The following is a 27434-nucleotide window of genomic DNA, read 5'->3' on the forward strand; positions in this document are numbered from 1 at the left end:
TAGCTGCAGTGATAATATTGCTAGTGTTAGAAGAGATCTTATAGGTCACCAACTTCAATTTCCAACATTCTACAGGTAAGGAAATTGATAGCCAGAAAGGTGAAGTGACCTACCTAAGGTGACCCATCTTAACTAGGGAAGAACAACTATACTCATACCTGGGACCAGAACCCCTGCCTCCCAATTTCCAGTCTAGTTCTCCTTCTACCACATACGGAAAGAAACTATCACATGGCCAGGCTGAAAGAAATCATTTGCAAATATAAAAAAGAAGTACAAATAAAAGCATGTAACTTGAAGAATCGCAATGCCATCAACAATTCTTGTGAATTTTTGTCAACAGATGGGGCAAATACATGGAATATATAAGGTAACAATCAGAATAAAAGTTTTACACAATTAAGGAGACAAAAAGACATTTATCAATAAGCCCTCTAAATAATAACTGGACAGTTTTATATTTTTTACATATATTTGTATTTGATCCTCAGAAAAACATTGTGAAGGAGATAGGGAAAGTATTACCTTTCCCATTTTACAAATAAGGACATTGAAATGTGCTAATTGGCTAAATGAAGAGCCAGAATTCATTCCAGTACTCTTTCCACAAGTTCCCGGACAATACAAATCTCTAAAACAGACCAAAACATGCATGAGGCAACTCTGGTTTCGAAGATGGAAGCAAGACTTTGTGAATGAGTAGATAAAGGCAGGGGCTGAGGAGAAAATGAGTTAATTGAAAGTGTGAAAGAGTACTTTATGAAATAGTAGTACTACTTGGTCTTATGTTTTTATCCGTACGAACCGAGTAATTATTTGTTTAATTAAATAATTTAATGGCACAAATTTCAATCTATATACACATTGTCTGTGGTTGGTTATAATGTCATTATCCTCTGGTCACAAACCATATGCTTTGTGAGTCCTGCTAAAAGATGGGAAAAACTCTGAAATTTCTTTTACTGGCATGATGTCAAAAGGCAAAATTATATTAACTACACAGCTGTGATATATAACACAACGTTTCCCAATGAATAGAATTCTAGTGTTTAATAGTTAAATGCATACACACACAAACACAATCATTCTCTTGCTCGCTCTCTCTCTCTCTCTCTCTCACGTACACAAATACACACACATACGTACACTCACAACAGGTGCACACGCACCTAACCACAACTCTGGCTTTTCCCTAGGCCTTTATTACTGGAAACACTGGTATATTTCGTGTTATACAAGATATGGAGAGCCCTTGCCTTAAGTGCTTACCCATATTTACACATTAAATGAGATATTGTTAAAAATACAAACAAGGTCAAGGTTAGGGAACTCTGATATATGATGGAGAAGGGCCTTTGACTTGAAAGAAAAATACGGTATGGAGCCTCCCATGACCTGGCAAATCAGTTAGAATCTGAAGGCCAAGAAATTGAGGTACCTTTACTAGTATGTGGGGGAAATTAATTCCAAAGCCATTGTAAAGGCAAAAACTTGCTGGGTTGAGGAAATCAAGAAGTACATAGCAGGTCAAAGTGGAATATGAATGCCTGCTATATGGAAGGCTTTTAAAGATGTGAAGGAAGGAAAGGAACTACAGGTGGAGGCTCTAGGGTCCAATATGCCTTCTGTGAGGGTGTTTAACCTTAAGCAGGGCTCTAAAAGAAAAGAAGCCTTAGTGACAGACCCCATTAAAAATCACCCGATCCTTAAGGTAGCATGATATTCCCCTCAATAAATGAGTACAACTGTGTTTTAGAGTCCAATATTAGGGAGAATGTTTTAATATGTTAAGATTTACTTTCATATTTAACTAAAGGAGTACAGATCAGTATTGTAGAAGATACAAAGAAGTATAACACTCAGTCTCTGCCTTCGAAAACCTTCCCATCTATTTGAGGGAACAAGATAACCTACAACATAACGTAGTGTCAAATGAGGGGTTTAGAGAAGTGCTGAGATGGGTAGGCAAGGAAGAATTCACTTTAGTGGTAAGGTTTAAGTTGAGCTGTGAAGACCTGAAGGGATCGGAGAGGCAGGTTGGAAGAAAGGACATTCTACTTCGGGGAATGGGTAAACAAAGGCCAGAATGTGAGAGACCTATGAATGGACCAGTCTGGATGGAACAGGATTCAGATGCAGAGTAACAAGAAGAGTGGCAGAGCAGCTCAAGCCCGAATACAGAGGGGCTTAGAATGCCAGGTTAAGAAGTTTGAAGAGTGGCAGTATGGAGACACAAAAGATTTCTGAGGAGGGGGTGACATGACAAAGTGGCACTTGAAGAAAAGTAATCTAGCTGAGGTGTGCATATGGAGTAGAGAATAAAGCAACTCTCAACTGGACAACCACTGCAGGAGTGAGGTAATAAGGAACTGAGGCAGAATCACAAATTTTCTTGGTTGGGAGGGACCTTAAAGATCATCTATGCCAAACCCAACCAGAGTAGTTGCAGAGTAACTGGAAAGAAAGGGAGTAATCAAGAGATATCATGAACAGTATAAATCAACTCCACAGAGTATGAATCAACTTAGCAATTGATTGCCAAATATGAGTAGCAAGGGAAAAAGGGAAGTGAATAAAAAAGCCTCCAAAGTTTCATGCCTGAATGATTGAGAGAATAAAACTGGGGTTTAATTTTGTAAAATTCAGTATGCTGGGGTGGGGGGTGCAGAGAGGGGAAGAATGGAGATGAGTCCAGTTTAACTTATTGAATTTGAGATGTCAGCTGGAAATCCAAGCAGAAACAAACTGCACCAAAAGGAATTGTTTAACATCATTAAGAACAACGTAGGTTTGTACTCCTTGGTTGACTCTGTTAGCTAAATCATCTTTAAGGAATAGAATCCCCACTAGCAATGTGTCTTGTACATAATAAGAACTCAGTGTAGGCGTGGTTGAGTCAAGGGAACTCATGAACTATGCCCCTCTTCTTTCTTCCTCTCAGTCTGACTAACCATGACAAGTGTTAAGAACCTTCTTCCACCAAAAAAAACCAAAAAAAACACCTTCAATTTCCCCAGACTAAGCATTTAGACTACACAGCAAAAGTGCTTTAGAAGCATGTAATGCTTCTAGGCACAGAGCCGTGTGGATTGATCCAAAACCTTACAAATGTTCAAGCTATTGCTGCCCCTGTAGACCACTGGCATGGCAGGATGAAACGAATAACAACCCACAAACTACAAAATAAAATTCAGAAGTAGTCTTTTGAAAATCAATTTCATTATGGCTGTTTAGTTTCAATACCTACTGTATGCCATCACTCCAATAAAAATTACTCTTCATCACTGAAGTGCAGGCCCATTGACAGGTGGATGTGCATGGGGAAGTTTACTCAGCAGCCTATAATTTTAAAGTAATTTCAGCAGCTAGCAGCAGGGGAGTCCCCATGAAGCCATAGGAGACAAGGAACCACCCTCCTCCCTTGGCTATTCCAAGCACACAGGACTATCATCTGGCTGAGGAATTGGCAACTGAGATCCCTCTCTTCCCCCAAAGACACAGAGTTTATGAATTGATTTCCCAAATGGTATTCTACAGAGAGATGTTCATTAAGCATTCACTACCACCCAAGCTCATGGTCCAGTAGTCTTCAAAGGTAGTATCCCAGATAAAGACCTAATGATCCATAACAGGGGAGCCGAAGTTAGTCACAGGGAACCAAATGTTATCTCCTTTATACTCTTTCCTTCATTTCTTCCTTTACAGCCTTAGTTCTCAAGTGAAATGAGCATCAGCATCACCCGAGAAGCCTTTTATCCAAACAGTAAATGCTCATGGTCCCACTCTAAAAATTCTGATGACATATGTCTGAGTATGGTCAGGGACATGTGCATTTTGAAAAGGTTCCCTAGGTAAGACTAAGATGCACTCTTGGTTAAGAACCACTGCAATAGATGATCTGTATAATATATTTTAACCCTACAATTCTGGAAAAGATTCTTAGTAGAACTTGGGAATAGCTAGCTATTTCAGACAGAGTGAGTAAGAGAAAGAGAAACAGAGACAGAGGTCATTCTGTGCCAAGATTCCTGATTACTGTATGCCCACCTTAATGCAAGTAGCCATTGGGCCCATATGCACTCTGGCTTCTAACCATACCAAGCCATGCACAATTCCATGAGTCAAAGATTCTCACCCTAGAGTGCACACCAGAATCACCTATAGAGCTTTAGCTTTTTAAAATTACACATGACCAAATCCCCACCCATGGAGCTCCTTACCAAGTTGATTCTGGGTTGGTGTCCTGGACACATCGATTAGGGGGAGATAGATCTCAGGGTAATTGGGGTGAACAGTCTTGAACATTCTCTTCCTTTAAAGATAGGTAACAGAAACAACCAATACCTCTTACACACTTATTGACCATATTCTATGTGCCTTACACTTTTTAAAATAACAGCTTTATTGAGATGTAATTCATATGCCATAGAATTTACCCATTTGAAGTGATTTTTAGTAACTTTACCAAATTATATAAGCATGCTATCTCTTCCATTGTTTCCTTTCCTTTCAGTTCCACTGCAACCACCCTGACTGTGGTAAATCAGTTTTAGAATATTTTCATCCCTCCAACAAGCTCCCTCAATAAGCTCTCTCATGCTTATATTCACTTAATCCCCATTTCCTCCACCAGGTATCCACAAACTTAATTTCTGTCTCTACATATTTACCTATTCTGGACATGTCACATAAATGGCATCATACATTATGTTTTTTTGTGACTGGCTTCTTTCACTTAGTGTAATATTTTTGAGGTTCATCCATGTTGTAGCATGTATCTGTACTACATTCCTTTTTACAGTTGAATAATATTCCATTGTAGAGAATATTATGCCTCATTTTGTTTACCCATTAGACATTTGAGTTGATCCACTTTTTGGCTATCATGAATAATGCTGCTAGGAACACTTGTGTAGAGGTTTTTGTGTGAACATATGTTTTCAATTATCTTTGTTATATACCTAGGAGTAGAATTGCTGGGTCATGAGGTAACTTATTATCTATGTTCACTTATTGAGGAACTTCCAAACTGTTTTCCAAAACAGTTGCATCATTTTACATTTCCACCAGCAGTGTATAAAGGTTTCCACTTCTCAACACCTCTACTTCTTATTGTCTTTTTCATTACAGCCATTCTAGTGAATGTGAAATGGTAACTCCATTGTGGTATTTTTTTAAAAAATTTTTAATTGAGTTATAATTGACATACAACATTGTATTAGTTTCAGCTGTACAACATAATGATTTAATATTTGTATATATGGTGAATTGATCACCACAGTAAGTCGAGCTAACATCTGTCACCATACATAGTTACAGAAATTTTTTTCTTGTGATGAGAACTTTTAAGATCTACTCTCTTAGCAACTTTCAAATATGTAACACAGTATTATGAACTGTAATTGCCATGCTGTACATTACATCCCCCATGACCTATTTATTTTATAACTGGAAGACTGTACCTTTTGACTGTCTTCATCCATTTCACCCATACCCACCCTCTGCCTCCGGCACCCGCCAATCTGTTCTCAGTATCTTTGAGCTTGTTTTTGTTTGGATTCCACATATCAGTGAGATCACAACGTATTTATCTTCATTCTGGTTTTTTTGTTGTTGTTTTTTTTCATTTTGGTTTTAATTTGCACTTTCCTGATGGACAATGATGTTGAGCATCTTTTCATGTATTTTTTATTTAGCCATTTGAATATCTTTTGTGCTGAAATATTTGTTTCTTTTGCCCATTTTTTAAATTTGGATTACCTTCTTATTATTGTATTCTAAGAGTCCTTTGTAAATTCTGGATACAAATTCTTTATTGAATATTTGTTTTGCAAACATTTTCTCCTAGTCTGTCACATTTACGTACTAATGTTTCTTTTGAAAAACAGAAGTTTTTATATTTGATGAGGTCCAGTATATCAATTTCTGTCTTTTTTGGACCGTGTTTTCAGTGTTGTACCTAAGAAATCCTTGTCGAGTCCAAAGTCTAAAAGATTTTCTCCTATATTTTCCTCTAAAAGTTTTATTGTTTTGGCACTTACCTTTGAGCCTATCATACATTTTGAATTAATTTGGGGGTACAGTGCATAGTGAAGGTCTAAGATGATCTTTTTGCATGTGGATGTCCAAATGTCCCAGGACCATTTGTTGAACAGAGTATCTTTTCTCCCAGTGAAATCTTTGTACACTTGTCAAAAATCAATTGACCATAAATGTAAGGGTTGTTTGTAAACAAATAATTCTATTCCATTGATTTATATGCCTATTCTTATGCCAGTACCACACTGTCTTGATAATTGTAGCTTTACAGAAGCTGAGTTTTCTGTTCCCTGAATATGCCATGTTATCTCTCACCTCCAAGTCTTTGCACATGTTAATCCTGCCTAAAACAGTCTTATCATAGATAAATCTTACTTAATTTTTCAGGTCTAAGCTCAGAAATGCTTTGTTCAGAAATCATTGCTTGATTTCAAAAGTCTGGGTCAAGTACTCCTCCTTCATGCTCCAGATCTTATGATTAACGTTACCATTGCATTATTATATTGTATTATAATTGCCTGTTCACTTGACTGTAAACTCTATGATAGCAAAAATCCTCTCTAACAAGTTCAACAGTTGCCTCTTCACTGCTTTGTACAGTACCTGATACATAGGAGATGATCAATACCTATTGAAGGAATGATTAACCGATTCTGCTTCTAGTAATGGAAGACTAAGTAATTCAGACCAAATTTCCTGCTGAAAACAATAAGAAAACAGGGATAAAATATAAATAATACATATATTTAAAGGCATCCAAGTTTTAACAAAGCAATGAAGTATTATGGAGCCAAGATTCAGGATAAAAGGAAAACTCAGAGAGGCTGTTTTTCTCCCCAGATCATTGGCTCATCACAGACAAGTCAGCTTAGAGACAGCAGAGCTTTTGATAGGCTCATGGAGCTAAAATAGCAAAAATAGGAACTCAGGGCCCATCATGAGGGGGAACCATAGAAAAATCCTCAGATGTTCGGTTCCAACTGAGAAAGGAAAGATACTTAAAGGAAGTCTAAAATAAAGGACAGCTTCAAATTATCTCAGTTTCAAATTGGATTAAGGTAATATGGGATTGTTACTACCCATAACCACCTGCCAGAAGTGAACATAAATCCTTTCTGGATAAAAATGAAAACAACTGAGGCCTCGAACCATCTCTACTATAGTTTTTCATATAAAGTGTCTGCCACTCAACTAAAACTAACCAGGCATTTGAGGAAACAAGGAAAAGTTATATATAGACCATCAAGAGAAACAATAGACAACAGAAATATACCTTAGCTTCCCTGGTGGCACAGTGGTTGAGAGTCTGCCTGCCAATGCAGGGGACACGGGTTCGTGCCCCGGTCCGGGAAGATCCCACATGCCATGGAGCGGCTGGGCCCATGAGCCATGGCTGCTGAGCCTGCGCATCTGGAGCCTGTGCTCCGCAATGGGAGAGGCCACAACAGTGAGAGGTCCGCGTACCGCAAAAAAAAAAAAAAGGAAAAGAAAAAAAAAGAAATATACCTTAAAGGATTGAGATAATAGAGTTGCCAATGATGAATTTCAAATTCTTATGCTTAGTAAGTTCAAAAAGAGAAACGACTAAATTATAAATTATGGCAAAGAAATGAACAGTATTTTTTAAAAGAACCAAATGGAAATTCTAGAAATAAAAAATATATGAGAAGTGAAATTAAGAGTTCAGTGGGTGAGTTTAACAGATTAGACAAAGCTAATGAATCAATGAATTGGAAGGTAAGTCAGAAGAAAATATGCAGAATGAAATACAGAGAAAAGAAAGGATGGCATTTAGAAAAAAACTGTTTAAGAGACATCAGAGACACAGAGAAAATTTCTTAAAGAGATTGTAACTGAATCTTAAAAAGAGTAAAAAGAGAATAAAGCAGGAACAACATTTGAAGAGATAATAACTGAGAATGTTTCAAACTGACAAAACACAATAAAGCCACAAATCCAAGTTCTTTGAACCCCAATGAAGATAAATATAAAGAAAATCAATCACACTTAAGCATGTCATGGTAAAATGACTAAAACCCAAAGATAAATAGAAACATCAAAAGCAGCATGAGAAAAAGGGCACATTACCTTCAAAGAGGCAAATATAAAATTTTCAGCTGATTTCCCAAAAGAAATAATAGCAGCCAGTAAGAAATGACAGGGTATCTTCAAAATTTTGAAAGAAAAATAACTGCTAACCTAGAATTCTATACCCAGTAAAAATGTCATTCAAAAATGAAGGTGAAATAAAGACATACTTTCAGACAAACAAACAAACAAAATCAACAGCAGAAACACATAAAAAAGAATGTTAAAGGGTGTTATTAGGCAGAAGGAAATTATCCCAGACAGAAGCTTGGGAAGAAAAGAAGGAATGAAGAGTAAGGAAAAGGGTAGACATAGGGGGAATCTAAATGAATATTGACTATAAAACAATAACAACAATGTTATGTGCAGTTTAAATTATATAGATAATTAAATTACAAAAGAACAATAGCATATAGCTAGCAGGGAGTAAATAAGGCCTTTTCACTGTATAGGAAGAGGTCAAAGAACTAATTTATCAGAGTATAAGTCAAGAATGCATGTTGTGCGGCTCCCCTGGTGGCGCAGTGGTTGAGAGTCCACCTGCTGATGCAGGGCACACAGGTTCGTGCCCTGGTCCGGGAGGATCCCACATGCTGCGGAGTGGCTGGGCCCGTGAGCCATGGCCGCTGAGCCTGCGTGTCCAGAGCCTGTGCTCCACAACGGGAGAGGCCACAACAGTGAGAGGCCCATGTACCACAAAAAAAAAAAAAAAAAGAATGCATGCTGTAATCTTTACTAAGCCAATAGTAAAAGAATGTATATCTACAAAGTGAACAAAAGATTTTAAAAAGTGAGTAAAAAAATCCAAAATAATGCAATAAGGAGAGAAAAGGTTCATAGAACAGGCAGGATAAATAGAATGCAAACAGTGTGTGGCATATTTAAAGACAACATATAATTAATTCCACTAAATGAAAATTGATTAAATGTGCCAGTTAAAAGAGACAGACTGAATTAAAAAAGGAAATTATGTCTGTTTACAAGAGATGCATTTAAAATATACATAAAGGTTAAATATTTTAAAGATGGAAGATATATCATGTAAATGGTACCCAAAAGAAAGAAGCAATATTAATATCAAACAATGTAGACTTTAAGGTAATATGCATTACTAGAGATAAACAGGGACATTTCATAATAATAAAAGGTTCAATTCAACAGGAAGATATAACAGTACTAAATTTGTATGCACCAAATAACATGATCTCTAAATATATGAATGAAAAATTACCAGAACTAAAAGAAGACATGGATAAATACATAATTATCATGAGAAATTTTTATTTCATGTATTTGGTTTAATGGATTAAAATAGAAAAGCATCAGGAAAACATATCAGCTGAACCTGATTAAATTTTTTTAAAATCTCAGAAAATTCTCTTCCATCTACTCTTATGAGTTTTCTCAACTTTTATATCATGAGAGATTTTTAACACAAATATCTCAGCAACTGATAGAACAGGTAGACAAATGCTTGATACATTTTGATACATGTTTGACACTACAGGACATATATTCTTTCAACTACACACAGAGCATTTATAAAAACTGACGATATACTGGGCCATGAAGTTCCCATGAATAGCAAATACTTTAAATCATACAGAGGTGTCCTCTAACCACAGTGGAATTAAGCTGAAAATCAATAACAAAAAGATTTCCATGTTTGGAAATCAATAAATAAACTTAAAAAGACTAAAGAAGAAACCACAATGGAAATCAGAAAATATTTTTGGTACTGAATAATGAAAATACAGTATATCAAAACTTATATGACATGCTAAAACTATGCTTAGAGAAAAATTTATATTCTAAAATGCATATATTAGAAAAGAAGAATGATGAAGGCATCTTCTCAAGAAATTAGAGTTTTTTAAACCAGCAAATTAAAGCCAAAGAAAGTAGAAATAAGAAAATTTAAAAGATAATAGCAGAAATTAATGAGATAGAAATCAAACAATCCATAGTGTGAATCAACTAATAAAACAATAAATTCCTGGAAGACTAACCAAGAAAAAAAGAGAGCATACACTAATAATCAATATCAGGAATGAAAAGGGGAAAACACTACAGATCATACAGATTAGAGGTTAATGGATTAAACACACTATAGTACACAAACTACCAATACACATATCAACTTGCATGGATCTCAAGGGCATTATACTGAGTGAAAAAAAGCCAACCTCAAAATGTTAACATACTGTATGATTCCATTTATATAATATTCTCAATGACAAAATTATAGAGATGGAGAAGAGATTAGTTGTCAGGGGTTAGAAATAATAGGGAGTGGGAGATGTGAATAGAAGGGACAGCACAAGGGATATCTCTGCAGTGCTGAAACAGTTCTGTATTTGGCAATGATGGCTACAAAAATCTATATGTGATAAAATGATAGAACTATACACATACTTTATATCTACATAAATTTCCTGGTTTTTATATTGTACTATAGTTACATTAGATTTAACCAAAGGGGGAAACTGGCTAAAGGATCCACATGATCTCTTTGTAACACCACTGTAAGAGTCCTCTGAATCTATAATTAGTTTAAAACACAGTTTTTAAAACAGGTAATGATAACCACAATGAGAAAAGACTTCACACCTATTAGGATAGTTATTTTCAGAAATATATAAAACAAGTGTTGGTGAGGATGTGGAGAAATTGGAACACATCTTGGTAGGGTATGGAATAAACTGTGCATTGCTTGTGGGAATATAAAATAGTGCAGCCACTGTGGAAAACAATTTGACAGCTCTTCAAAAAAATTAAACAGAATTACCATATGATCCACCAATTTCACACAAAAGAACTAAAAGCAGGGACACATATACTTGAACACCAATATTCATAGCAATATTATTCACAAATGCCAAAAGACACAAACAACCAAAATGTCCATCAACAAATGAACAGATAAACAAAATATGGTGTACACACACACACACACACACATATACACACAGTGGAATATTATTCAGCCATTGAAAAGGAATAAAATTCTGATACATACTACAACACTGATGAAATAACACAGACACAAAAGAAGAAATATTGTATGATTCCACTTATATGAGGTATCTAAGATGGGCAGAGTCAAAGAGACAAAGTAGAATAGAGGCTACCAGTGGCCACAGGTAGGGGGAAATAGGGATTTACTGTTTAATGGGTATGGATTTTCTGTTTGGGAGGATTGAAAGAGTTCTGAAAATAGAGAGTGATGATGGGTACACAATATTATGAGTGTACTCTATACCATTGAACTGTATAGTTAAAAATGGTTATAATGGTAAGTTTCATGTTATGTATATTTTACCATAATTAAACAAAAGATAAGCAAGGATATCATGAAACTCTTTATGTGAATAAATTTAAAATTTTTGCTAAATAAATTTCTAGAACACAAAACTTACCAAAACTGAATAAAATCAGAAAATCTGAAAATCTTATGTCTATTAAGATAGCAAATCTAGAGTTTAAAATCTCCCCTTCCTCCACCCAAAAAATTCCAGGCCCAGATGCTTCAGTACATTTGAGGAAGAAATATTACTAATATTACATAAACTCGTACAGACAAAACATAAAAAACACTTTCAACTAATTTTACAAGAACATTTTGACCTTGTCCAAACCTGATGAGGAAGGACAATTACATGTTAATCTCAATCATGTATATAGATGCAAAGATCCTAAATGAAGTTTTAGCAAACCAACTCAGCAATATATAAAATAAATAATACATTACATTTAGGACAACTGAAGAAAAGCTGGGAAAAAGAAAAACAAGCAAACTTGAATACTGAGGCAATCTTAAGCATCTCTTTATGTTGATGATATAGTTTTATAAGGAAAAAAATATTCAGATGATCAGAAATATATACAACTAAATGAAATCAAGAAAAAGAAATAACTATGCATTTCAAACAGAATTATGATATTATATATCAGTGCTTAGAATGGACCTAAGGTAAGTGCTGAATGTAGCGAAAAATAGGACATAATGTAGACTGTCACCCACTGCAAATGTTTGCAAATGGATATTCTTTAAACAAACAGGATTATTACAGGTGATTCTATATGAATGTCAAAGGCTTAATTTCTAGGCTTTGCATTTTGTATATGAGAAGAAATATGACAACCTGAGTTAATTATAAAATAAACTGAAAGTTCTAAATAAATAAAACATCAAGACTAAGTATGGTTTATCCCACAAGTGCAAAGTTGGTTTAACACCACATTAAAAGAATAAAGGGAAAAAATCATATAATTAATCTCAATAGATGCACGAAAACCATCTGATATAATGCTATATCCATTCATGATTAAAACAAAACTCTCAGTAAACCAGGACTAAAAAAGAACTTTTAAACTGATAAAGAACTAGAAAAAACTTAAACAAAAAACTACAGCAAACATTATACCTAAAGGTGAAATGTTAAACACTTTTACCTCTTAGATTGGGAATGGGACAAAGATGCCTGCTATTACTATTTCTATTCAACACAGTTCTGAAGGTTCAAGACAGTGCAATAAGGTAAGAAAAACATGTTTAAGTACACATATTGGAAAGGAAAAAATAAAAAAACTTGTCATTTTTCACAAACAGTGTGATAGTGTATGTAGAAAATCCACAAGGCCTACAGATAATTTATTGGGATTAATAAATGAGTTCAGGGCTTCCCTGGTGGTGCAGTGGTTGAGAGTCTGCCTGCCGATGCAGGGGACACGGGCTCGTGCCCCGGTCCAGGAAGATCCCACATGCCACGGAGCGGCTGGGCCCATGAGCCATGGCCACTGAGCCTGCGCGTCCGGAGCCTGCGCTCCGCAACGGGAGAGACCACAACAGTGAGAGGCCCGCGTACCGCAAAAAAAAAAAAAAAAGAGTTCAGCACAATGCTGCATACAAAGTCAATATATAAACTATATTTCTAAGCATCAGCCAGAAGCAATTTAAAAATGAGATTTCAAAATGATATGGTCCCAGGTTGGTTTTCCTGTGGAGCAGACTGGGAGACATAGATTATCAAGCATGACTTTTATTAGGAAGTGCTTTTGGGATCAACATATGTGTAAGAGGAAAAAAGCAATCCCAAAAAGACCCTAGCCAAATTCATAGGTAGCTCTGGAGCTGGTATGGCCCTTCAAAAGTTTCTGGATTTGGGGAGGAAGGGGCAAGCCTTTATACCTCCTCATTAATCAGGCACTGACTGGATGCAGGATGCCCTGGAAGGAAGCATCTCCTTGGGTGAGACAATTTTCTTCCACCAAGACATGAATTGAGGAAATGGACCACAGCGTCAACTGCAGATAACATTTTAAATGGCTTCAAAAATATCAAATACCTTGGAATAAATCTAATGAAAGGTGTACAAGAGTTCTACATACAAAACTATAAAATATTACCAAGAAAAATTAAAGACCTAAATGAATGAAGATATATACAATATTCACAGACTGGAAGAATCAATATTATAAAGATATAAGTTCTCCCTAAACTGATTTTTAGATTCAATCCAATCAAAACAAAATCCCAGGAGGGTTTTTTCCCTTAATTTTATTTTACTCTGGTTAGAACACTTAACAGGCGACCTACCCTCTTAACAAAATTTTAAGTGTACAATACATTATTGTTGACTATATATATGTTCTACAGCAGATCTCTAGAACTTAAATTGCTTAAGTGAAATTTAATGCCTGTTGATTAGTAACTCCACATTTTCTCTCCCCACCCCCAGCCCTAGGAAACCACCATTCCACTCTTTGATTCTATAAACTTGACTACTTTAGATACCTCATATAAGTGGAATCATGCAGTATTTGCCTTTCTGTTTCTGGCTTATTTCACTTAGCATAACATCCTCAAGGTTCATCCATGTTGTCACATGTGGCAGAATTTCCTTCATTTTTAATGCTGAATAGTATTCTATTGTATGTATATACTACATTTTCTATATCCATTTATGTATCAGTGGACATTTCTATTGTTTCCACATCTTAGCTATTGTGAATAATACTGTAATGTACATGGAAGTGCAAATATCATTTTGAGATCCTGATTTCAAAGCTTTTGAATAAGCATCCAGAATTAAGATTTCTGAATTGCATGGTAGTTCTGTTTTTAATTTTTTGAGGAACCTCCATACTGTTTTACACAGTGGCTGCACCACTTTACATGCCCCCCAATAGTATACAAGGGTTACAATTTTTCCATATGCTTACCAACAATGTCTTTTGTTTTTGTTTTTGTTTTTTGATCATTGTTATCCTGACAGGTGTAAGGTAATATCTCAGTGTGGTTCTGATATGCATTTTCCTGATGATAAGTGATGCTGAGCATTTTTTCATATATGTGTTGAACATTTATATGTCTTCTTTGGAGAAATAATCTATTCAAGTCTTTATCCCATCTTTCAATCAAGTTATTGAGACTTGTTTTTTGCTATTGAGTTGTAGGAGTTCCTTATATATTTCGGAGATTAACCCCTTCTCAGATATATGGTTTGCAAATATTTTTCTCCCATTCTATAGGTTGCCTTTTCCCTCTGTGGATTGTTTCCTTTGCTGTACATAAGCTTTGTAGCTTGATGTAGTCCCACTTGTTTATGTATGGTTTTGTCACCTGTGCTTTCGGTGTTTTACCCATGAAATCATTGCCAAGATCAATCTTATGAAGCTTTCCCTGATGTTTTCTTCTAGAAGTCTTACAGCTTCAGGTCTTATGTTTAAGTTTTTAATTCAGTTTGAGTTGATTTTTGTGAATAAGGTTCCAATTTCATTCTTTTGCATGTGAATATCTAGTTTTCCCAACACTATTTGTTGAAGAGACTATTCCCCACTGTATTCTTGGCACTCTTTTCAAAGATCAGTTGACTGTATATGTATGGATTTATTTCTAGGCTCCCTGTTCTGTTCAATTGGTCTATATGCCTGTCTTTATGCCAGCATCATACTGTTTTGATTATCATAGCTTTGTAATATAGTTTGACATCAGGAGTGGGATGCCTCCTGCTTTGTTCCTCTTTCTCAAGATTGCTTCAGATATTTGGGGTCTTTTGTGGTTCCATACAAATTTTAGAATTGTTTGTTCTATTTCTTTGAAAAATGCCATTGGAACTTTGATAGGGATTTCACTGAATATGTACATTGCTTTGGGTAGTATGGACATTTTAACTATATTAATTCTTCCAATTCATGAACATGGAATGTTTTTCCATTTGTTTGTATCTTCTTTAATTTCTTTCATCAATGTTTTGTAGTTTTCAATATATGTCTTTTGCCTCCTTAGTTAAGTTTATTCCTACATATGATATTCTTCTTCATGCTATTATAAATGGGATTGTTTTCCTAATTCCTTTTCAGAGAGTTTGTTAGTATATAGAAATGCAAGTGACTTTTGTACATTGATTTTGTATCCTGCAACCTTACTGAATTTGTTTATCAGTCCGTGTCATCTGCAAACAGAGACAGTTTAACTTCTTCCTTTCTGATTTGGATGCCTTTTACTTTTTCTTGCTTAATTGCTCAAGCAACAACGTCTACTATATCTGTTCTATATCGGTGAATAGAACAGATGAGAGTGGCATCCTTGCCTTGTTCCTCATCTTAGAAAAAGAGCTTTCAGTTTTTCACCATTGAGTATGATGTTACCTGTGGGCTTTTCCTATATAGCCTTTATTATGTTGAGGTACTTTCTTATTATTTCTGGTTTGTTGAGAGTTTTTATCATGAAAGAGTGTTGAATTTTGTCAAATGCTTTTTCTGCATCTATTCAGTTAATGTAGTTTATCACATCAATTGACTTTCATATGTCGAACCATCCTTACATCCAGGAATAAATCCCATTTGGTCATAGAATATGATCCTTTTAATACGCTGTTGTATTCAGTTTGTTAGTATTTTGTTGAGGATTTCTACAGCTATATTCATCAGGGATATTGGCCTGGATATTGGTAGCTTTCTTTTCTTTTGGTGTGTTTGTCTTACTTTGGTATCAGGGTAATGCAGATCTCATAAAGGGAGTTTGGAAGTGCTCCTCCTCTTCAATTTTTTTGGAGGAGTTTGAGAAATGTTGGTGCTATTTCTTCTTTATATGTTTGGTAGAATTCACCAGTGGAGCCATCTGGTCCTGTGATTTTCTTTGTTGGGAGGTTTTTGATTACTAATTCAATCTCCATACTAGTTATAGGTGTGTTCAGACTTTCTAATTCTTCCTGATTTAGTCTTGGTATGTTGTATGTTTCTAGAAATTTGTTGACATACAATTAATTGTTCACAGTAGTCTCTTATGATCCTTATATCTTTGCCATCAGTCTTAATGTCTTTTCTTTCATTACTGATTTTGAGTCCTCTTTTTTGTATTTAATCTAGCTAAGGGTTTATCAGTTTTGTTTATCTTCTCAAAAATCCAATTCTTAGTTTTGTTGATTTTTCTATCTTCTATTTTGTTTATTTCTGCTCTAATCTTTGTCATTTCCTTCCTTCTTCTAACTTTGGACATTGTTCTTCTTTTCCTAGCTCCTTGAAGTATAAAGCTAGGTTGTTTATATGAGATTGTTCTTCTTTTTAAACGTAGACATTTATTGCTATTAACTTCCCTCTTGGTACTGCTTTTGCTACATCCCATAAGTTTTGGTATATTGTATTTTTGTTTTTGTTTGTCTCAAGGTATTTTCTAATTTCCTTTTTGATTTCTTCTTTGACCCAATGGTTGTTAAAGAGTGTAGTGTTTAATTTCCACATATTTGTGAATTTTCCAGTTTTCCTTTGGCTGTTGATTTCTAGTTTCATTCCACTGTGTTCAGAAAAGATACCTGGTGTGATTTTAATCTTTCTAAATTTGTGAAGAGCTGTTTTGTGATCTAACATGTTATCTTTCCTGGAGAAAGATATGTATGCTTGCAAAGGATGTGCATTGTGCTGCTGTTGGATGGAATGTTCTGTATATTTTTGTTAGGTCCATTCACTCTATACTGTTGTTGAAGTACTCTGTTTCCTTATTGTTCCTCTGTGTAGATGGTCTATCCATTACTGAAAGTGGGGTATTGAAGTCTCCCATATAATTGTATTACTGTCTATTTCTCCCTTTGATTCTGTCAATGTTTGTTTTATATATTTAGGTTCTTTGATATTGGTGCATATATATTTATAATTGTTATATCTTCCTGTTGGATTGACCCTTTTATGATTATATAATGTCCTTTGTCTCATCTGAGTTTTTGACTTAAAGCTATACCTGATATAAGTATAGCCACCCCTGCTCTCTTTTGGTTACCATTTGCATAGACTATCTTTTTCCATTCTTTCACTTTCAGCCTATCTGTGTCCTTAAATCTAAAGTGAGTTTCTTGTAGAAAGTATATAGTTGGGTCTTGCTTTTATCTTTTTAGCCACTCTATGTCTTTGACTGAGGGAGATTTATCTATTTACATTTAAAGTAATTATTGATAGGGAAGGATTTACTATTGCCATTTTGTTGTTTCCTGTTAGTCTTGAGAGTCTTTTGATTGTATTTCCTCTCTTGCTGTCTTTGTGTTTTGTTGATTTTTTTGTATTGATAAGCTTTGATTCTTTTCTTTTTCTTTTTTGTAACTTCTATAGGTATTTTTTGTGGTTACCTTGGGATTTAAAATATCTTGTAACAGTCTATTTTAATCTGATAAGAACTCAAGTTAAACTGTATACAAAAACTCTACATTCTAGCTTCTTCCCCATACACACTGTTATTTTTCCCACATTTTACATCTATTTATATTGTGTCTTTTAACATATTTTTATAGTTACTTTTAATACTTCTGTCATTTAACTTTTATGCTAGAAATAAAAGTGACTTATCCACTACCATTACAGTAATATAGTATTCTGTATGTGTCTATATATTTATCTTTATCTATATATTTATCTGTATGTGTCTATATATTTATCTGTATGTGTCTATATATTTATCTTTATATAGTATTCTGTATGTGTCTATATATTTATCTTTATCTTTATCTTTACTGTATGTGTCTATATATTTATCTTTATATATTTATCTTTATTTATATTTATCTTTATATTTATCTTTGTCCATAATATATCTTTATATATTATCTTTCTTATACTATCATGTAGCTGTTTAATATCCTTTCATCTCAAGTTGATATACTCCCTTTAGCATTTCATGTAAGGCAGGTCTACTGGTGATGAACTTCCTCAACTTTTATTTGTCTGGGAATATCTTTATCTGTCCTTACTTTTGACAGGTATAGTATTCTTGGTTGGCAGGGTTTTTTTTTTTTTCCCATCAGCACTTTGATATATCACCCCACTCCCTTCTGGCCTGCAAGGTTTCTACTGAAAAATTTGCTGATAGTCTTTTGGGGGTTCCCTTGTATATGAAAAGTTCCTTTTCTCTGGCTAGTTTCAGATTTTCTCTTTGTCTTTAACTTTTGACAATTTAATTATAATATGTCTTAGTGTGGACTTGTCTGGGTTTATTTATTTAGCAGTGTCCTTTAGGCTTCTTGAATCTGGTTGTCAATTTCCCTCTCAAGATTTGGATTGTTTCCAGCCATTAATTTTTTTGAATAAGCTTTCTAGTTTTCCCTCTCTTCTCCTTTTGAGATTCCCCTACTGCCCCTATTGGTCCACTTGATGGTGTCCCTTAAGCTTTTTCACTCTTTTTCATTCTTTTTTCTTTTTGTTCCTCTGACTGAATTATTTCCAGTGACATTAGTTCACTGATACTTTGTCTTGCTTTATCTAGTCTGCTGTTGTATCCCTCTCATGAGTTTTTCAGTTCGATTAGTGCTCTTTAGCTCCATGATTTCTGTTTGGCAGTTTTCAAATATTTTCTATATCTTTGTTGAAATTCTCACTTTGTTCATGCATTGTTCTATTGATCTTGGTGAGCATCTTTATAACACTTACTTTGAATTCTCTGTCAGATAAATCTCATAACTGTTTCATTAGGGTCAGTTTCTGGAGACTTAATGTGTTCCTTTATTTGGAACTTCTTTGCTGATTTTTCATCTTCCTTTACTCTCTATGTTGGTGTCTGCATATTACACAAAGCAAGTACCTCTCCCAGTCTTCATGGACTGACTAGCCTTGCACTGGAGAAGATCTCCACCAGTTAGCCTAGTCAGAGATTCTGAGGGCCTCTAACAACTCTTTCCCTCCCCAGGGAGAAGCAAGAAGCTTTGGTTTCTTTCTACTCAATCTGTGCTGAAGGGGGGGAGCTATGGCATTTACCAGTCCAAAATGCCATTTCCATTCTCTTCCACATGGCTGGACTGTGCTGGATGCATCAGAGCTCCAAGCCTGGCAAGACAGACGCCAGTTCTTTGGGCAGTCCCAGAGAAATTTTGGCACTGAATGCACAGATCTACTCTTCCATCTCCAGGAATAAGTTGAAAGCTGGAATGTTTCATCCACTCACTCTATACTGAGCAGGGGGGAGGATATATGGTATCTACCAGCCCCAACCATTGTCTTGTTCTCCCCCAGGAGGCTAGAATGTGCTGGATCACTTAAAGCTCCTAGACTGGCAAGTCAGATGCCAGTTCTCTGGGCAGCCCTGGAGAAGTTGGAGCACTAGATGCACAGATAAACTCTTTCCTTCCCCAGCGGAATGTTGAGAGCTAGGATTTTTTGTCTTCTTGCTCTGTGCTCAGCAGGAGGAAAGATCTATGGTGTCTACAAGCCCAAGCCACCATCTCTGTTCTCCCCTAGGGAGATCCATCAGATTTCTAAGACTGGCAGGACAGAAACCATTCCTCAGAAAACTTGGGGTGCTAGATGTGTGAATCAATCCCTTCTCTCCCTAGGAGAAGCTGGAAGCTAGGGGCTCTCTTCCTTATCATATGGTGCTGTGGTGGTGGCAGGGACTCTGGTGAGAGGCTGTCTCAAATCTCCCTACTGGCTTCAGTGTGTCTGGTTTCATGTTTTCCCTGGGTACAGGAGCCTTTCAGTTAGTTCCTGGATTTCTCACAAAGGGAATTTGTCCATGAATTGTTGCTGAATTGGTGTGTTTATGGGGGAAAGGATGGTCCAGGACTTCTTAATCCACCATCTTGCTGATGATATTCTCTTAAGAATTACATTTTTTTTTTGGTCAGATGTGACTAGCTGATTCTGAAACAGATACAGAAAGGCAAAGGGCCAAGAACATCCAAGATACTTTTAAAGAAGAGGAACAAGGTAGAAGGATATCAAGAGCTTATTATAAAGTCCAATAATTAAGACTATGGTATTTGTGCAATGACAAATAAACTCATAGGGGTCTTCCCTGGTGGCACAGTGGTTAAGAATCCACCTGCCAATGCAGGGGACATGGGTTTGATCCCTGGTCTGAGAAGATCCCACATACTGCGGAGCAACTAAGCCCATGTGCCACAACTACTAAGCCTTCACCCTAGAGCTCGCGAGCCACAACTACTGAGCCCACATTCCACAACTACTAAAGCCTGTGTGCCTAGAGCCTGTGCTCCGCAACAAGAGAAGCCACCACAATGAGAAGCACACTCGCCGCAACTACAGAAAGCCCACGTGCAGCAACAAAGCCCCAAACGCAGCCAAAAATAAATAAATAAATTTATTTTTAAAATAGACTAATAGAACAGAACAAACAATTCAGAAACAATCTGACACATATGTAGACACTTGGTTTATGACAAAGGTGACACAATAGAGAAATGGGGAGGAAAAGACATTCCCTATAATAAATGGCACTGGGTTGAATATCTATATGGAAAAGACAAAACTTGGTCCCTGTATCTCATCATACACAAAAATCAATTTCAGGTGGACTGCAGATCTAAATGTGAATGGCAAAAGCATAAAGCTTCTAGATGATAATATGGGAGAATATCTAAATGCTCTCAAGGTAGGAAAATACTTCTTAAATGGAACACAAAAAACCCTAGCCATAAAGGAAAATACTGAAAAACTAGACACATTAAAATTTAAAACTTCTGTTCATCAATGGATACTATAAAGAGATTTGGGAAGGGTTTGCAACCAAAAAATTCAAAAGTGGTTCATAGCCAGAGTACATAAAAAATTCCTACAAATCTATAAGAAAAGAATAAACAACCCAATAAAAATGTGCAAAAGACTTGTATAGGCACTTCACAAAAGATAACCAAATAGATAATAAACATATGAAAAGAAGTACAACTGCATTAGTCTTCTGAGAAATGCCAGTTAAAATCACAATGTGATATTACTACAAACCCACCCACCAGAATGGCTATAATTTAACGAGTGATAATAACAAGTATTATCAAGGATGTAGAACAGCTAGAATTCTCATACATTGCCAGTGGGAATATAAATTGGTTCAATCACTGAGAAAAGTTGTCATTATCCATAAATTTGAAAATATGCATTCCCTACGACCCAGAAATTCCAATCCTAGGTATATACCCAACAGAAATTCAAGTACACATAACCAAAAGACATGTATAATAATATTCATAGTACTGTTATTTATAATAACCCCAAACAATCCAAATATTCATTATCAGTAGAATGAATAAACTGTGGTATATTCAAACAAGGGAATAATATACAAAAATACAAATAAAAAACTACAGCTGCATGCAACATCATGGATATCAAAAAACATAACATCGAGCAAAAAAAGAAAGCTCCCCCCCAAAATACATACTATTTGATTTCATTTATATCAAGTTCAAAATGGGCAAAACTAATCATGTTAGACATCAGGACAGTCATTCACTTTGGAGGAGGATGGTATAGTGATATGGTGGGGGTTTTGAGATGCTATTTCTATTTCTTGACCTGAGTTCTGGTAACATTACTGTATTCACTTTACAGTAATTCATCCAGTTGTACAATTATGATTTGTGACCTCTTCTGTATGTATGTTACACTTCAATAGAAAAGAAATGAAGAGCTAAGTGATCGGTATTTATAGACTAGTCAGATAAAACTGGTCCTCTATGAGGGTCACCCTGCAGGCAACGCAAGTGGTTTCTCTTGGTCATGTTCTTGGGGATTAAAGGGCTTCAGAAGTTCTCTAGTATAAAGAGATCTTCTCTATAACGTAATCACAGATAAACTACAAGTTATTTTTCACAAGATCTAAGAGAGAAAGAAAGATGAGACCTACATGCAAATAAAACAAAACATCAAATAATACATTACAAAAAACTCTTTGCACCATCATAGAGGTAATGTGGTTAGGGCTTTTCTCCATTTTACTATCTAATGATTCTAGAAACCAGTGAGACATTGCCAGTGGAACTATCTACTCACCTAAGCACAGTTAACAATTCACAGGCTTAGCAAGGCCTGAGGAAAACAGGCCTGTTACAAATGTCTTTGTTTTACATGAACATCTCTAAAGGCCCCAAATAATAATTCAAGCCAACAAGTGTTTAAGTACCCTAACTATAATCAGCACTGTGTACCACGTATTGTGGAAAAAGACAAAAAGGAAGGCAGATTTCCAAGGAGCTCTAATATAAAGACACAAGTTTTATTAAACACAATAACAGCAATAACTGGAGAATGATTCCAAGACAGGATATGGTGGGTGGGTTGCAGGAGTAGAATCGGTAAGAGAGAAAATGGGATAGGTATAATGCAGCCAGTTGATCAAAAGCCTTGAATGTCACACTGAAAAAATCTAGATTTAAACCTATAGAAAATGATCTTATCTGGATCCCACTCCCCTAAAAAATTCTTGGATTTAGCGATTCCCAGTCATTTTCTTGATCAACAGGCCTTAATAATTAACATCAAATCTAGATATACTAATGTCCTATCTAGTTAAACCAGAGATGTTTTGTGCAAAGTTAACGTTGACTTCTATGACATCACCTCAAATAATTAGAGACATATTCCAAATATTGCTAACAGTCCCCAATAAACCCTTATAAGTCTACACAAACATATTTTTCTAAACACTTAAACCTTAGAGTTTCAGTTACAGTATCTCTTGGGGAAATCATCTGAATGAGACACTACCTTTATTTGCCTCCCCCACAAAATAATCTTTCAAGCATTAAAAGATATCTAATACTTAATGTAGTGGCTGACTCATAGCAGGCTTTCTATTTATTGAACTAGATTGTTAAATTACACCAGTCTATTAACGTTACTCATCTCTCTCATGGTTTAGTAGACTTTGATCATCACCCTCTCTCAACCTATCTCTCCAGAGTGAAAAAACAACTAGAAAGTCCCTCCAACCTTTTGATCAATTTAATTTGTTTTCTGGGGATTTGTATCAGCTGTTTAGTTTTTCTTGATGAGCAGCCACCAGAATTACCTATATGATTGTGAATGCAAATCCACTTTTGGTCTTTTATATGGAAAAGATAAGAGTTTTGTTTCATCATTGTTTTCAACACCCTTCCTGATAATGCCCACCATATTCTCGGCTTTGAGGACCAAAATCACAACTGGGCCAACTTCTTCATAGACAGATAAACAGTGATTTTTATTTTAATCTTTTTTACTCTAACAATAATATTGTGTATTGTCTAACTCAGAGACTGATGAGATGTATTTAGCTCCTGAGATCATCTCCAATGAGTATCCAGATAAACCTACAGATACTCAGCTACTCCAGCTGAAGGAGACAGGTATGATTCCAGAAGGTCCAAAGTGACCCTTTCATTTTTTATCATGAGCAACTGTGCCCCCACTGGGAAGGCTTTTCCAATAAGTCCCTAGGAGAACTTTGCTGATCTCTCTGCTATGCATCCTGACTGCCCTAATTTCCTTCTGTATTCTGTTTTTAAAGTTTTTAAATTGAGGGATGACATACATACATCTTCAGTGACTTCTAGATCCCTTTCTTGAATCATAACTGAGCCCATCATCTCATAAGCATGAATAGGTTTGCATGACCTTATACAATGAAGTGCCTCTGACTATTCTGCCCACTTGGTCTCATGAGATCTTCCAGCAATTTATTCTCATCAGTTTGCCTTCACTCCTTGCAGATAAACTGGTGAGAAACCTGAATGTTCTGCTCATTGAAGGGTGTATATTTTTATCTTTTTTCCTCTCCGTCTAAGAGCTGCTATAACAGCAGCTGTTTGTGTTGAAAACTAAAATATAAAAATATGACCTACGTGGCCAAATCCCACAGGCTGTTTACTTCCTTATTTACGAATCAGATTCTGTCAGCACAACTTAGAATCTTGACTGTCAGCAATACTGCAATTAAATGTCCTTGCAAAGCCAGCAGAGGGTGCACCAGGGCACTGTAAATTTTACCCAAGATGTAGCCATACTAATTTAATAGCCAATCAATGTTTCCTTTTTTTTTTTCTTTTCTTGGTATACTAAAACTAACACCCTCAAGAAAACTTATGTTGAATCTGGGCTAAAATTCCTTCAAAGCATACTCTAATTCTCCTGAAAGTGAAGTTCAGGAAGAATAAGGAATACATGGTTAAATATAGTCTGGCCAAAATGTAGGTAGAGAAGAAGAAAATGATGCAGATCGGAGCCCTCTCCTTTGCAAAAATTCCATAGCTCTACCCAGCTACCAGACAAAAGGCTCCAGGAAGTAGTATATTATAGGGGAATGGGCACTGAACTCGGAGTAAAGAGACCAACTTCCATTCTAATTTTGATCAGAGTTGTATGACCTTGGACAAGTCATTTCCCCCATAGGAACTATGTGTTCTCCAAGGGGAATGATCAAATGGATTCATGGCCCCTCATAACTCTAAAAAACTCTGACTCCAATTGATGTCAGCAAATGCAAAAAGCCAGTGTGCTTGTTATTACTTCTCCAAAAGATTAAAACGGAAAAAATAAAGGACAGAAGATAAGGCGCTGTATTTAAACCTAGACAGAACTATTTGAAGCACCACGCAAAGGCAACTAAATGCCATTACAGACCCTATGAGAATCCCACACCATCACAGGAGCCCCAGAATACAGCTGTTCTACTAATCCTCAGCCTCCAAACAGGGGTCTGTCCATTCTGAATGCCAAAAGGCCTTGCCACCATTTGACTAAGGAAGTTCAATTCCTTCGTCTTTTCACGGAAAACCAATGTTCAGCTGCTAAGTATTTCTACTGGGCATAGTCGCGGGGCAGGGGCGAGGGTTTGTTGTTGGGAGGTGGATAGATAAAGGGAACCAGAATCCTAGTTAATTATCATTTAGCTACTGTGTTTAAAGTTTCAAGTATGAGAAGCATGTCTACTGATTCTCTTCTTTGATAAGCTGTTATATAAGTTGAAGTGTGCTAGCAAAACATTTTAAGGCTCAGGACAACCTTTCAACGCAAAATGTAGAAACTGTGTCCGCCCTAATATTAAAGCATTATCATGAATGTGACACCAACTTTGGATGGGTGGTCAAAGTAGCACGAATAATGTTTACAGAGTATGACAATGACTCTGGATGTGGTAATAAATATAGAAGGCCTGGGTCACTCACCTCAAGGAACTTATTTGTACGACTTGCCCTCTTCCCCAAGAGGAACAAATTGACTGTTATTCTTTAACCACCTCAAAAGGATCCTTGGCTGCTTCTCTTAAGTTTTACGTGAGACAAAATAATGGCAAACAAGAGAATACTTAGTTTTAGGGCACTAAATTTCCTTAAATAAAGAACTAGAAAAAGTAGAAAACAAACACCAAAGCTAACAGTTTGCTAACCAGGGCACAAACACCATAAAGATTGTATTAAAAAACAAAAGAAACAAAAAACAAACCAAAACTAACAAACAAAAAATCTGGGAGACTATTCTTGAGTCATTATTCCATCAGTAGATTCCTGCTCACAAGCAAGCAGGAGTGAAGACACTTCACACCAACCCTCCCCACCCCACTCCCCAAAAAAGAGTCAGAACCGGCATGCAAAGGGTGAGTTTTATTCCAAAGATTTTTTAAATTACTGTTTCAGAAGTTGTCTAGCAAGACGGCATATTTCTACCAGAATTCCTCAGGGGCGCTGATCCTCACTAGAACACCGAGGACAATCCGTCTCAAATTGCAGGTAAGTGTGAACAAGCCCACGATCTGGTCAGTGCACCAGCACCCCGGCGCAGAAAACACGGTTCAAAGTTGTTTCAACGGGCGTGGAGCAGTTATTACAGCTGTTTACAGCTCCAACTCCAAAAGAGAGCCTGCTAGTGCTGGCATGAGCTCTGGACACGAAAAAACAAGCACCGCGGGCGCAGAATCTCACCGGGAGGGAGCAAAAGGGCCAGGCTGCTGCCGTTAGTCAGCCTGGGGGGCAGCGCCCGCACCTTCGCGCCGCGGCCCGGCCGGGAGCGCCGCCAACTTTTCCCGAGGCAGCCGGAGCTGGGGGCGGCGGGCGCCGGCCAGAGTTCCCAAGTCCGGAGGTCCTGAGAGAGTCAGGGTGAGCTGGGCCAGGGACCGAGGACAACCTGCCCCGGGGCGACCTCTCCCCAGCTTGTCCGCCCCCTCCCCGATCCCGCCGTCGAACTCGGCTCGAGGTGGCAAAGTCCTCCCCAGGCCCCCGCCCTGCGCACATGGGGAGGGGGCCCTGCCCCTCCAGAGTGACTCACCTGGTGCCCGTCCTGGGCGTCTGGGGGGAGCGTAGCTTCTCCCCGTTCCAGCAGCTGCTGCTGCTGCGGGGATGGCTGCCCGAAGTGGCGGGTGATGGAACCGTCGGGGTCGAGTCCACCGGGGCTGCTCAGGGTGCCCGAGGTGCCGAGGTTACCGGGACCGCCAAGGCTGGACTCGGCTCCCCGCTCCCGCCGCAACTCGGAGCGCAACTCTAGGTAGCAGCACAACGTCAGCAGGTGGAGGGCCAGCGAGAGGCCAAAAAAACCCAGGAAGAGCCGGCAGCTGTTCCCTTCGCCAGCCCGGGCAGGGGCCCCGCGACAACCGCAGCCCTGGCTCCCGCGCTCCCTCGGCGCTGCCGCGGGCTGGAGTTCCCTGCGCTCCACCTCGGGGTAGCCCATGGCCTCCGGAGACACCCACTCTCTGAGGCCCGGGAGCCGCCGCGTCTGCCTCAGCCCTTCGCGACCCCTGACAGGCGGCTACTGTCCTGCCATCGGCTGGGGACTGCAGGGACCCGTTCCTGCGCGACGGAGGCTGGGCGGGACCGAGCAGGGAGCAGCCGCAAGTGCAGCTCCACTCCGAGGGGTGGAAAAGGGAGGAGGAGGGGCGGGAGAGACGGGCGGCTCGGCCCCGCGGAGGGAATGAGGGAGGAGGCCCCGGCCGACCCCGCCCCGTGCCTCAAGCGGCTGCCGGGACGCCCAACCACCGAGCCCGCCAAGCCTTGGCGCCCCGCCCCATGCCGTTCCACCCGGGGCCTCCAGCTGCGGGGCGGGGTCTGGGGGCGTGTGGGTTC

The 27434-nt window shown here is 37.6% G+C and overlaps 1 protein-coding gene across 3 annotated transcripts in view; it reads right to left on the reverse strand.

Moving 5' to 3' along the window:
* The window catches only part of EDA (ectodysplasin A), a 295752-nt gene extending 268624 nt beyond the window's left edge, over positions 1-27128 (reverse strand). For 2 of the 3 annotated variants that reach the window (XM_060137662.1, XM_060137663.1), the window contains exon 1: positions 26644-27128. In XM_060137662.1, coding sequence (XP_059993645.1) covers positions 26644-27042 — 399 coding nt within the window. In that variant the 5' untranslated portion in view covers positions 27043-27128. Of the gene's footprint in view, positions 1-26034; positions 26461-26643 lie in introns of those variants that run through there. The other variant, XM_060137661.1, reaches the window with a different exon arrangement.
* Positions 27129-27434: the final 306 nt, after the last annotated feature.

The sequence above is a fragment of the Lagenorhynchus albirostris genome, chromosome X (genome assembly GCF_949774975.1).
Source record: "Lagenorhynchus albirostris chromosome X, mLagAlb1.1, whole genome shotgun sequence".
NCBI classification, from domain to species: Eukaryota; Metazoa; Chordata; class Mammalia; order Artiodactyla; family Delphinidae; genus Lagenorhynchus; species Lagenorhynchus albirostris.